General features: G+C 38.3%; 1 protein-coding gene across 1 annotated transcript in view; it reads right to left on the reverse strand.

Moving 5' to 3' along the window:
- Positions 1-298: 298 nt before the first annotated feature.
- Positions 299-13,782, reverse strand: part of ENPEP (glutamyl aminopeptidase) — a 33,530-nt gene continuing 20,046 nt past the window's right edge. Inside the window, exons 9-21 of the mRNA XM_085578977.1 lie at positions 12,316-12,381; positions 10,843-10,908; positions 9,437-9,588; positions 8,239-8,318; positions 6,639-6,766; positions 6,465-6,520; positions 5,519-5,669; positions 4,696-4,769; positions 4,491-4,592; positions 4,210-4,380; positions 2,317-2,457; positions 1,462-1,540; positions 299-1,214 (exon numbers count right to left, since the gene is read on the reverse strand). Coding sequence (XP_085435103.1) covers positions 1,050-1,214; positions 1,462-1,540; positions 2,317-2,457; positions 4,210-4,380; positions 4,491-4,592; positions 4,696-4,769; positions 5,519-5,669; positions 6,465-6,520; positions 6,639-6,766; positions 8,239-8,318; positions 9,437-9,588; positions 10,843-10,908; positions 12,316-12,381 — 1,431 coding nt within the window. The 3' untranslated portion in view covers positions 299-1,049. The remainder of the gene's footprint in view (positions 1,215-1,461; positions 1,541-2,316; positions 2,458-4,209; positions 4,381-4,490; positions 4,593-4,695; positions 4,770-5,518; positions 5,670-6,464; positions 6,521-6,638; positions 6,767-8,238; positions 8,319-9,436; positions 9,589-10,842; positions 10,909-12,315; positions 12,382-13,782) is intronic.

Here is a 13,782-nt window from a genome sequence, read left to right on the forward strand (position 1 = left end):
TCCAGCTTGGGGGAGACAGACAGAGTAGCCCTGATGCTTTCTCCAGCATCACAAGGGCAGAGGGACTTGGGACTGAGAATTCTTTCTTTGCTGTCTGTAGTCCTGCAATAGAGTCAGTTGCAGCAGTGGGACTCATCTGATTCCCTGGGGGGAATTTCCCATTTTTTCTGTGTTTTCTCAGAGGAGTTAATAGATTTCTTCCCCCACTGAAGTCACTAAAGCTATTATGTACAGCACAGCTGAGCTAAGTAACAGCTGTTCTTCTATAACCCATGATTTCATTAGAAAGAGACTGAGATTTCATGTAGAGTTTTACATTTTATTTTTCTATAAGAAAATAAACAGTAAATAAAGCATGTCTTGTTTGCAGCATTGGCTACCACAAATTATCTTTTTTTGTTTTCTTTTTTTTTAAGATTTAGAAATAAGACAAAAGTAGCCAAGACAACCCTTACTCTAAGCTACAAAATCCCAACTAATAACATTAAAAAAGAAGTTGATATATTGATCCCTTGTGTTCTAGTAGTTAAACTTCAAAAATCAATTGAGAGGAAAGCTTAACTGGCCTTTCTGTAGTATCAGAAAGCAAACCTAAATCCCAGACATAGAATTTTTACAGCTATGAATATAGGGGATGATTTTCAGACAATGTCAAAACTACTGTTTAATTCCCTTTCCTTCAGGAGAAAGTTCCTATGAGGTGCACTTGGAAAGGAATCCCTGAGTATAGTAGACATAACTTCTGTGCGAGCCAAGAAGTAGCTTTGCAGAGTGGCGTGCATAAGGAGTGAGACCAGAGTGATCAGCAAGGACACCAGTTCTGCCATCACTTCTGCTTTGAATGACTTTAAATCTTTGTCCTGTTTGTTCAGGCAAATTCATCCTCAACCTATAAAGCTATTCCTGCTAAGCACCTACACCAACATTGCTCTGGCAGTAGTCTCCTGAGTATTTGTAGGAAAAAAATATTAGGTCTTAGTCCTCTAAGGTACCTAGGTGAGAAATCCACATTGCTAAACATCTTTGAAGATTTAAGTGCCGGATCTTTTTCATGAAGTAAGGCTTTGAAGCCTTACTGTGCTTTTCAGCCATGATTGTATTTCTTCCTTATTTTCTTTTAGCCATTTGATGTTGCTCTTCACTTGCTCCAGTGTCTGACTCCTGGGCATTTCTCCTGCCCCAGCATTAGGGTATTTTTCAAAGAAATTTTCCATCTGGAAAAGAGAAAAGGAATTGATGTGAAGTAAATAATGCTGCTATTAGGCAAGTGGCTTTTTACAAAGACACAGACAGGGGTAATTTTGACTGGGAGAGATCTAGAAGCTCATGCTAGTAGCATTGGAATAATTTTAGAGTTAACTCCTGCTGTTTTAAGCATTTAGAGGACAAAAAAAAAAGTTTTCTGTCCAGAAGATAGTTAAATATATTGACTTAAATTCAAGAGAATTGATGTCATCATACCTGCCAAAGCTGGAGCTCAGTGTTGAAGTTTTGGGCAATAGTTACTATTCGACCAAGATTTCTGTCATTTATAGTGAATCTAGAAAAACAATTTAATAAATGATGTTTGATGCAAAACCATAATTATCCGAAGCTTAAACTTCTAATTTTGTTACAATAAAGCAGGTACACTCAAATGATAGCATTTTTTGAAATAGTTGAAAAATAGTACTCCTACATAAATATCTGAGCTGTTCTTAAATATGTTGACTAGTGGAGTGATCTCCTTTTTTCAAGTAATTACTGATTGTCTCAGGCTGGAAGTTAGGAATATTGCTGCTCAGCAATACAAAAACTGTCCAGATCACAGCTCTAGGCTTGCAGGTGTGCTTTCCTTCTGTGCCCTCACCAAGCACTCAGAAAGGAAATGGAAACAGAGATAGGTCACTCAAATATTGAGGAGAAAAGTGAAAAGGTTTGCAATTACTTCCACTCCTCATCTGTATGTCTGCTGCTTGCTGCTAACCATTAGAATAAAATTTAAAAAAAACCCTATTTTATACTCTGTCTTCCTGGTATGAAATCAGTTGCAAGAGTGGAGACTTAATTCACTAATTTCCATGCAATAACCAGTCCGTAGCCTTGGTAAAACTTTTTCTCCTTGATGACCATTTACCTTTCATTTAGGGAAAGAATGGTTTTTAAGTTAGCAACAAAGTACTTTTTTCACAGCAAATGGATGTAATTGTGCTGAATAAGCTTTCAGTTTTCATTTTGCAAAGGCAGTGATTATAACTGTACAATGAAATCACAGAACAACATGGCATGTAACAAGATTTACAGGTGATGTCATTTCCCATGAGTTCATTAGAGTACCTGTCAACTAAGTACTGCCAGTTCAGTCGTATCCAGTCCCAGGCCATTGTTTTCCCGTAGGTGTTATATGAGATGTATTTCAGGACCGTGAATACATCTTGGCTTTTGATGAGGCTGGTGTTGTAAATATATTTCAGATATCTAAGGGAAATGCCATAGGAATCAATGAGAGCCATTTACAAACAGGAATATTATTTTTTTCCTAGAGCATTTTAAAGGTAAGTACACAGGACTAAAATGTAATTTGTGTCAAGAGATAATTGTATTGAAAGACATCTTAGGAATCTCTTTAGCAAAGTAGGTAGAGTTTATGTCTCTACTTGAAAATAGCCAAACCCCATTATTATTTCTATATTTTAATGCAGTAGAGAAAACAAGACTAGATCAGTTAGTAGTTCAGCCTGTTAAGCCAAGTCTGGATTTTAAAGATCTTACAGGGACCATGAATACATGCACAGGTGGCTTGCTCACACTGACATCTGTGCTGTTTGTTTGGAAACTTTTATCCATACAAAATTAAAATTCATTTGGGCAGAGCATGGCTGCAAGTGCTGCAGTCATACTTGCAGTTATGGCACAGATGGTTTTGACTGATGGGGTGAAGCACACATGTTTGCAGGGAGATGGGTAGCTTGGTCATGGATTCACAGCAGCAGCTGCAGAAGAACACCCTTTCAAGCTGTTGTGTGTTGGGATTAAGGATTGTCTTATTTTTCCCTATATGTAATGGACAATTTTGTTCAATCTGTTTGCTCTTCCATCCTTGTTTGTTATTTTAATAGTAAATTAAGAGACAAGCTTTCCCTGCTTTAGGAGGGATTTTTTATTTTCTGCAAATATAGTCTGATCTAGCTAATTAATTCATGTCTTAATAATGTCAACCATTAGCTATTTAATGGCTTTAGATAATGGCTGTGGCAGTTACAAGAATTTAGGAATGCAGCTGCTTCCTACCATTATTTCAATTACTCTAATTCTTACATTTACTCTTTCTGAATCTCCTATACTTCCTTGTTTCCCCTCCTTTAAACCTGGAGCTCTTTCAAGCAGAGGCTGCTCCATGTTATGATATTTAGATAGGGCTCCAATACAGTGGTGAATGGCCCTGGTGTAGATGTTTGCTTGCATGAGTGCTACATGATATACAACAACATGCAAAGTTGTCAGATAAGCCTAAAGGAGCCAGTGTCCCTATGCAGGGTGACAGCCTGGAGAGATACTCGCCAAGTCAGTCAGTCTGCTGGACCACTCTGGGGCAGGCTCATCATTGCCATGGCAGCATGAATTCAACATTTTTGGTTCCAGCTTGAGCACTTCTGCACAGCACTTAGGGAGCATTGCAAGTTCACGTGGATGCCTTCATAGGACTGTTAATAACAATTGCTCAAGGCTGTTTGCCTAACTTTAGCTAGTTAGAAAGTAGACATCCAGGCTAAGCAAACTGGAGGTAATGGAGGGTGACTGACAACACCCAAAAGCAATTCTTTCCATTGATTTTAAGCCCCTTTCCTGGTCTGGGATAAGCAGTGCTTTGTACGTCTGGCCTCTCTTCACTGATTAAAGAGGAAATGGATGGCTAATTTATTCCTGATAATTAACTATTAAGCAACTAAAATTGCACAAGGTGAACACACTGTTGGAAGAGCTGAAGGTTGTTGATTGTGTGCAGCAACTACCATGTCTTCAATATCTTCCACTAAAAGAACAAGGCTTTTTTCCTGCCATAGTACAATCGCAGAGGCGTATGTTAGATAACAGGTCTTGAAAATGTGTTCCATTCCTCATGCTGTTATCTGACCAAAATGACAGCACAGAAGAGAGGAAGAGGGGAATGAGCAAACAGCAACCAGTCGCTTCTGTAGAAAAAGAGAAATCTGTGTGTGTTTAAATCACCTGTCCAAAAGGGTGACGTTCCTCACTGATGCCAGGCCATATAGCAGCTTTTCTTTTTCTTGGGCTAATGAAGTTTCTTGGTATTTGTTGAACATGTAATTCCATGATGTCTCATTGGCTGAGTTCTGCATCCCATAGCGATATACTATGAGTCGGAGATTTGCAGCAATTCTAAAATAAAGAAACAGTACTTAAATATTCTTCCCCCTTTCCTACTTAACATCAGTGGTACCCAGTCACATGCTGTATTCTCACAAAAGACAAAAAATGTGAGCACTCACGTTTCTCCTCGTAACCACCTATCGAAGAGCTGAGAAGCACTGCTCAAAGATTCTGTGTCATTCATACTGCAGGAAAAGTCTAGAACAGATGCACGAAGAAGCCTTGGAAAGAGAGAGGAAGAGAGTGAGATAGATATTTTCCTACTGCTAACTATTGTTTGAATGCATCAATAACATGAGAAGGAACAAATAAAGATTGTCCCACCTCTGCAAATGGTCTCCAGAATCCTCCCAGCCCAGTTTATCCACAGTTGGTTTCACCAGATTGCGAAAATATTCCTGAGGTAGAAAAGGTGTTGGTTACATGTGTAGATTTCTTTAAATAATAATATGTTTCATTTCATAATTTGTTCTCCTTCATTTTTTCCCAAAGCTAGCATCTCTTGAATGAAAAGTAACATGAACAGGCATACACACAATCTTTTCAGATCTCCACAGCATGCCAAGTCTGAATGCTTGCAACACTGATGTGCAGATAGGACAAAGCCAACCTGCTTCTCTCCAACCTTGTCTGTGCTCCCAGATGAAGGCTGGGGTACAGCAAGGACACACTACTACAACTGCTTTCCAGAGATGATAGCTCAGGACATACTTATTTTAGTGACCATTAAATCATGTTCAGTATTTGAGGTCAAGTAACAAACCTACTCACTGCCACGTAGAGATACAGCCATCCTTTGTGATGAGAACAGGTGTTTGAGATTTTGCTGTCCTATACATCTTTATTGAATGCAGGACAGCCTTGACTAATAAATCCATGTAACATGCCTTATGATGACTAATTATTCTTATAATCTGTCATAATGTCTTTTCTCCAAATGCATAGTCCCAAATACAGAATCCAAGTGGTTCAGATACCACTATGAAGCAGTGTTTAGAGGTTTTTTTAAAGAGAACGGTAATAAAAAGTAAATGTTAATAGTTCAGCGACACTGAAAATCACTTGAACTTCACTATTCTTGTGAGAGATTCTGAATTATCAGATTCAGTGGTCCCAAGCCAGATTGGCTTTTATTTTGCTTCATCACCTGAAACAGGGGATAGAGATTTTTATCATCTTCGAGCATGTTTGCAAGGTAAGTTACAGCTGATACAGCTCTATTCCAAGGTAAATACTCTGTTTCATTTCTTAGGTATTTTGTGAGTTCCAGGGGAACAGAGTAATTCACAAGTCCAGGTCTGTGGAAGGAGAAAACATAACGTCTGTTATTGTAATGAATTTGAGGAACTTGCTTCTTCAAAGATATTAGATTTACTATTTACTTTAGAAGGCCTGAAATAGTAAAGTTTGTGAGGGAAAACTAGTCTGGAATGTAACTTGGAAGGTGTTTTCCAAAGATATAACCAAGGATTACTGTTGATCAATGCCCAATTGTAGGAGCTGTGCCATTGTGAGAAGACTGCTAACATTGTGCAACAGCCCAGTGTGCCTAGAAGTGGGCAACCCTTAACTGACTTACATTAATATCACAAAAAAAGAAAGGAGTTGCTGGCTGGCGACATCCTGAAAGGCTGAGGAGACTTAGAGGCTGTTATAGATTGCCTAAAATTTATCTGTGTCAGCATGGCTGAGCTCAAGATCTAGAAGTTTCCAATCAGGTTTCTAAACAAACTACTAGCTGAGGTGGTATCTACTCAATCCCTTCGTATGCATTTTAGGCATGCCTCTGCTTTTGACACCTAACCTCTTCCATTATTGTTAATTATATGGAGAAAACACCTGTGCAATTAAAGCCTGCTTTTTTCTTGCCATGGTACTGAAAGGGAGCATTTCTTGTGATTGCAATGGTAATGCAAGTTGACAATGCATACTTCAGTGCACCCCTTTTGGAGGACAAGGTAAAGCAACAAAGAATTGAATCTCATACCAAAGTCAGAAAATTTCTTTCAACCACCTGGGTTGCATGAATTCTAATTATTAGGCAACAGAAAGTGAAAAACTTGTGTTTAAATCTCTGTACAGAATTAATTTACCTTGCTAAAGAAAAAGCATCATCCAAAATCCCTGTGCGATCAGCAACTGAAAAACTCTGTGTGAAAAGAGGAAAAGAAGGATCAAGAATATACAGATTATTTGCAGAAAAACCCCAGCCTCTACAGACCTCTTATAAGAGACCCACCAGACAGGTTAGACATTACATCACTCACAGTGTGGTTTTGGAGCAGAATACTGCTTAAGATGGCCCAGTTTTGATTATCATAATTCACCCGAAAGAATCCAACGTGGTCTGGATTAACGTTCACAAAAGTATCAGAAGAAGCTGGTATTCTAATTCCTACAAAAGAAACAGTCATTAGTTTGTACACCTTACATGATGCAGATTTCACTGGAGATTCCTTGACTCCAAAAGTATTATTTGGTTTTAATAGATATCAAATTAAGGTCCAACCCTTAATTTTGTTTATTTCTTTATTTATTTCTAAATGGCTCTGAGTAAACAGGAATTATTACAAATTTGGATGAATGCCAGCACTTGTATTAAAACAATGAATTGCAGTAGTTACTTGGGGTAGCTAGTTTGTTAAATTTGAAATGGAGGTCATTGGAAGTAGGGTGAGGATGGTGACATTTAGTGTCATGGTAAGAAATAAAAAATTGCAAAGAAGCAGTTCTTGCAAATATATATTTTTAAACGTTTTCATCCTCTTCCGCACTATTAAAGTTCTCATATTTTATCCTCCATTAATTTTATATTTCAGTTTGTTTCAACTAACTTTAACTTTTCTTTCCTGTACTCTTCTTTGATTCTATTTTTGTAGCTGTTGATACAAGATTTACAAAATAGGCTGAGACTTCATGCAAGCACTCATGTTTAATGATTTTCCCATTTAAAATGAATACCTGAAGAATGGTTATTTCTCAGAAGCCTGGCCTGGTCCAGTTGGTGATGTTACTTATGAAAATTTTTCTATTTTCCATTGAAAACAATGGTTTTGAATCTGTGTTTTGAGAGTGGCTGTAGTTAAAAGCATGTTTCTGTTTGGATGTTACATACAAAATATTTCTAAAGGGATTTTAACGTACAGTTGTTGTTTTTTGTTTGCTTTTGCATGGATACTAAAAGCAACCAGGTTAAAAAAAAACAGAACAAAAGACAAATTGAATTAAAATAAGTAACAAACAAGTACAAGAAAAGATGAACCATTTGTAATATTTCTGAAATTCAATTGGATGTAATTTAAAATCTGAAAAAAGTTGGTAATTTTTCCCTGCAATTTTGTCCACTGGAGGTGTAGTGCAAGAAATTAAGATTTGACTGTATAATAGAACAATCAAAAGAACCACATAGGATTTTTCTCATTTCTGAAATCAGCATAAGAAAAGGTGATTAATCATTTGCAGTTCTTTTTCTTTAATTGAACTCAAGTTGCCAGTTTACCATGCCACACAGGCATTCATCAGCCTCTGACTTCTCTTTTCCTGGACTGGACAATGGCCATATCCAAGCCAAATCGATTTTAGTGCATTCTAATTAAGAGTATGGATAGATGTTTTCTTGAATAGGATGGTATTTAAACAGATGCTTAAGCACTATACTGAAATTGAGCCTAAATTGACATAATGTTTGTACAGGGGAAATACTAATCTTATCACTGAAATTACTAGCAACTACAGTACAACCAAGCTGTGTGCTAGCTCCCACACCTGAAAACTGGAAAGTATGAAAGTTCATTCTGTGCTCTGTTTTTTGTAAATGATATGGAAAAGTTTCATCTATTCATTATCCTTAAAAGAGAAGACACTTACCTGTAGAGTTTGATGCATTGTAGAAGGTATAATCTGATGAATCACCAAGCTTAAATTTGACTGGTATATTCCATTTGTAACTGAAATTATTTAATGGGAAAAAAAATCAAATTACATTTGAAGACAAATGGTAAAAAAAAAAAACCAAAAAACCTCCAATATACTTTTGTTTGTTTATTTTAATGTTTACATCTTGTTTTATCAAGCTGACTTGTACTTATGAACATATACATTTACTAAATAATGTCAGGACATATACATTTACTAAATAATGTCAGGCAATATTCTAGCAGGATATAAAGCAATTGATTTAATAAAAGATGATTATATGTCAATAATTGGTGTCAAGGTTAATGTTGATGTATCTAGGGCTTTGTGCAGACACTAGTTAATCTTTGCAATACTGACTTGAAATAAATGGTTAAGTATTACAAAAGGTTTTTTTGCAGATGGAAAAAATGAAAGAGTTTAAACAACATTGTGATACAGTTAATATGACCTCTTGCCTTTTCCAGCCTATTTTTCTTCTCCAAGACAACCCTAATTCCTTAATTAAAAAAGAATGGGTGGTAAATGAGACCTTACCTCTTGCTTTTCAGCTCCTTGTATACCCTTATTGGGTAGGTACAGATTCCTCACTCCAGGGCATGCCCAGGACAAAGATGAGAAATTTGGGCAGGAGTGGAGCCATAGCACAGCCTGATCATGACTGTGACCAGGCAATCAGGGATGTGGGACAGCAGAGCATGCTGTGAGCCTAACACCAGCCACCTGCATAGGGCTGCTAAAATTATTAAGCCCTTTTGAGCAGTCAGCTGCTCTTCCATAATAGTGTACTATACTAATATGTTTAATATAGTATATATACTATATAAATATAGTATATTATACTATAGTATATAAATAAAGTATATTATACTAATAAACTTTACACTTCTGGTTTTACTAATTTTTTTATGGAGCTTACTACAATGAAATTTGAAGAATTAATATTTGAAGAGAGATATTGTGTTTCCCAAGAGAAAACCCATATAGGTTTTTGGACTTTTGTTTGTTTATTTGTGGTTTCTAGTTGGTTTTTTTTTTGTTTGTTTGGGGTTTTGTTTTGATTTTGAGTTGCTTTTATAAATGCATTTAAGGAGGCACATTTTACTTAGTGTCTACCTGGTTTGTATCTACATTTGCCGTTGGAACTTACCCAAGATCAGAAGGGGGATGAGAAGCATTTGCATTGGGATCCAAAAGAAAACGTTTCTGTGTGAATATTGAATTATCTCCCATCTCCAAAACAGGGTAGCCCATCTGCCTAGTCCATGTGTCCATGACTTCCTTCACAGGTTTATTACTTGCCTATAAATGACAGAAGAAGGTTGCAGTGAAAACGGAAAACCAGTCTCTGGTATTAAGAAAAAGAAAGAGACAGAGGAAAGACCATGTTCAGGACAAAAAAAAAAAAAGTCCTCCATAAATCCTTTTATGGTGCCTGTCATTGAAGGAACAAATTATTTGGAAACTTGAACACCCACAGAAGAAATGAGAAATGTGTAGGTAGGACACTGGCCAGTAACATGGACAAGAAATACTGAGGAAGCTTTGAGGCCCCTTGCATGCTCAAAGATCTCTCCATTTTTCTCTGACAGAAAAACTGAACAGGACAGAAAGGACACAGTGGGATTTTTAAAGCTAGAAGCCTCCTTGCAGTGTGTCCTGTTTTGGGTGTGAAGGAAGAGCCAGTATTAAACACCAGCAGCTGCACCGATGTAAAATTTGATTCATTCTGCAAACCCTGAACATCTGTCCCAGGAACTGGAGTTGGAGAAAGCTGTCACTACCTTCCCAGAATGCCACCTGTGAGAGAAGTGAGCTAGGGTCACTTCTAATATTTCCCTCTCCAGATGAGGTAGATGATGTGAAGCTGCAAAGTGCTAGAGAGAGAAAGTAAGAAGTTCTGCTGAGTAGGAAGAATTCTGGGATCAAGGAGAAGAACCAGAAAAGAGACACAAAAGCACAATTTAGGCTGTGTGCATTTCCGCAGGGTTGGAAGAAAAGGAAATAATATCAGGGAGGAACCTGGCAGTATGCCAGTGTAATGGGAGAGTTAATGAGATAGAAAAAAATAGGCCAGCCTCATGGAACAGGAAAGATAGAAAATGGTGGCACAGATGATGACCCAACTGGGACTCAGAAGCTAGAGAGCACCAAAATTACTTGGGAATTGATACTGCTGAGAGCTTTCAAACACCTGAATCTGGAGAGAGGAAAGAGACAGTATGGGGTGCATGATGGTGGATGAGAGGTGTTTACACATGTGAAATGAATTTGAGTTGCAGGGGGAATGCTTCAGTAGCAAGCTGTTTGTTAGCAAGGCCTCCTTTCTCAGTTCTTATTCCACTCCCACAGCCTTATGCAAAAAAATAAAGAAAAAAAAAAAAGAAAGGAAGAAAAAAAGAAAAAAAGAAAAAAAGAGCTATACTGGAAGACTGCCTAGCTTGTAATCTCTCATTGACAGAAGAACTATAAAACATTACAAGTTTGAGAAACTGAAATCAGTGGGTGAGATATTAAACATTTAGTAGCAAGGGTTTGGGTGGATGCAGAACATACCTCTTCAAGAGCTTCCCAAAATTGTTGTGTCTTGGCATTCTGAAAATGGTATTTCTTCAAATATGCCTAGAGAGATATGGAAAAGTGAAAATACTATGGTATAAATAGTGTTTCTTGTTTGGCTATGAAAACAATACACATATTCAGTTATACAGGGATACAGAGAGCACCTCTCAGTTGCACAGAGTATCCATACATGGGTGGTAGTACTGTGAGTGGGAGATTAAATGGATCAGTATTCAGCTGATGAAATTCCTTTGCTGTCCAATGCATCCCATAACACCAAAAGTCAGCATTTTCCAGAGTGACTTGTTAGTAAGAAATAAATGTGTGTTTGAAGAGTTCTTTGTGTTTTGTTTAAATGGACACCACTATATCCTGTGGCAAATTTTTGACTAATGCAAGAGGCTGTTTAGCAGGAGGAAGATATTTAATGAGATTTCACTACCTATGTTCTAAGAGTGGGAGTAGGAAAGTCTAGTCACCTCTAAGTTTTGATCAAAACGATTGTTACACGGAGTAATGGTGTTCAGCAAAGAGTTTGCAATGCTTAAACCTTATTCCCATCGTGTGTCTTCCCCGGCTGCTTGGCGGGTGTTTTCCAACCCTGCCACCTGCTCCCGGCGGTGGTCAGTCAGTAGATGGTGCTGTTTGTTTCACTGCTGGCCACAGCTGCTTACCTCAGTGCTCCCGAAGACTCTGAGCAGGAGGGGAGGGTTAGGCTCTTGGGGAAAAGGTGGCTATATTTTCCTGTATTAGGTAACTGTTCTGATTGAATATGTGAAAGGAGAAGTACAGGAAAACGCAACAATCTTGTAGCAGCCCATAAATAGCAGCTCTTCATGAGAGAGGGAAGTAAGAGAAAATGTGGTAAGCCTGCACTGTAACGCCTGTTACCAATGTCTGTTCAGAAAAAAGGACAGACAACTTTTCTCCTTCTGGGACGGCTCCTTTCTCCTATTTTGTCATTTTGCAGCACCACGTTTCTCCTCCACAAGAAAGGACTATGAACTGCGCAATATATCGTTTTTCCTCTCCCTATTGACATTCTAAAGCTGGGTGTCCCTGCATTAGGGCACGGATGAGCTTATGTCTCTAAGAGTGTTCCTACATAGTAGCCTTGGGTGGGTTGGAGGATCGTGGCCATAGGAAGCCACAGACACACTTTACAGCAGAATGAGGGGATCTTAGTTGACAACAGGATAACAGTGGGGTAGAGGAGGTTTTTCCACTAAAAGCTGTCAGGAATTTAGGTCCTCACTGTCTGTTTATCAAATATTTATACAGTTCACATTCCTGCTTCTGTGGGAGTATGGAACTTCTTCCCCTCCATGTTTCCCACTCAGTATTGAAATGCACTAAGTACTTCTGCTACCAATACCAGGGACTCTGATATTCACTTTTTGAATAATGGCTTTGCTATAGTCACATGAAGACAGGCTGTATGTCTGGTGGGTTTGGTGCCACTTTTACCTGACAGCCTTTCTGGAAGAGCTCTGGTGTAATCCAGTCTTGAATCATTCTGAGGATCGATGCACCCTGAGGACAAAGGGAAAAGGAAGAAGGTCAATACACACTGCCCTAACACTGATTTCCATTCATCTAAAAGGCAACATGAAAATGAGTACTTCATAAGGCAAAACTAAAAATCATCCATCAGACTAAGGATGTGCTTTTTCTGCTTCCTTTGTGGGATGGCATGCCTACCTGGTGGAACTTAAATCTGGACTGAAAATCAGTCTTTAGTTGTGATCAGACACTTGTTCCTATGTTCAGCTCCTGAGCCTTGCTGCTGCAGCTTACTGTCCTGCCACTCTACCAGTTTGTGTGAGCAGGGCTCCCTGTTTTGTGTTAAACAGGACAGGGGTGAGGGCAGCTGGGGACTACCCCTGTCAGAGGAACAGCCTGAGAGAGGCAGTGACTTCAGATGAATACACAGCAGGAACTCTAAAAATGCTGCAAGTCTGTGGCTTTAGAGGTTAGGTATGCCATCTGAAGATAAGGAATGAGATTTGCTGAGGACTAGTGTAAGAGCTCTGGCCTCTAAAGTGGGGTAGAATTGGGATCAGAGGAGTTACTAACTTGGGCGTCACAGAAAAAAAACCAAACGGTTAGGACCTTGAAAGAAGAAAGAAACAAAAGACAGGAGAGAAAGACAGGAGAGAGAAGTAGAAGAGCCATGTGGAACAGAGAACAGAGTGTACACAAAATAATGAAGGAAAAAAAAAAGGAGTGCAAACTCCATATAAGATGCAAAATACAATTTTAGGATTGGCATGTTTTCATTTTCTGAGCTAAATCAAGGGGCAGTTGAGAGCCTAATGCTATGAATGGTTTAAAAATCCAGTTGTCCCATAAAAACAAGAATATTATCTGAATTCTCAATAAATCCTGTTTCCTCTATTTATGTGTCTGAGAATAATGACTAGATGAGTCATGGCAGAGGGACTGTTTGAACTCAAAATGCCTCAAAATGCTTTTCAGGCTATTGTTGGAGAGTCAAGGTGGTCAGCAGATGACTGTTTTTGATACAGAAATCTGATGTGTTTGCCATGGAATATGATCACAACCAATTCAGTAACATTTAGAACAGATATCCATTAGTGGTAATCCTAAAGCTGCTTAATGATCAATGGTGATCTTAAGGCCATGAGTGTGTACTAGGGAACCTGAGTTCCTCAGCTTTGTCTCTCAGCCACTTCTTTTCTGGTATCACCTCTCAGAAACCATCACCTCCCATTTATATTAAAAGCCAAAGTACAAATACATACTTATACATGCATTTGGTAACAGTGGAGACTTCTTTTGCTTTAAATTGCAATGTATAGTTAGTCACTTGCACCGTCTACTATTATTTTTCAGTCTTTTCCCCCCTCTCTTGTCATTCCTCTGTAGTCCATGATAGAGTGTGTTTAAGAAAAACTCATCCTAACAAAAATC

Source organism: Lonchura striata, chromosome 4, assembly GCF_050655825.1.
Source record: "Lonchura striata isolate lonStrDom1 chromosome 4, ASM5065582v1, whole genome shotgun sequence".
NCBI classification, from domain to species: domain Eukaryota; kingdom Metazoa; phylum Chordata; class Aves; order Passeriformes; family Estrildidae; genus Lonchura; species Lonchura striata.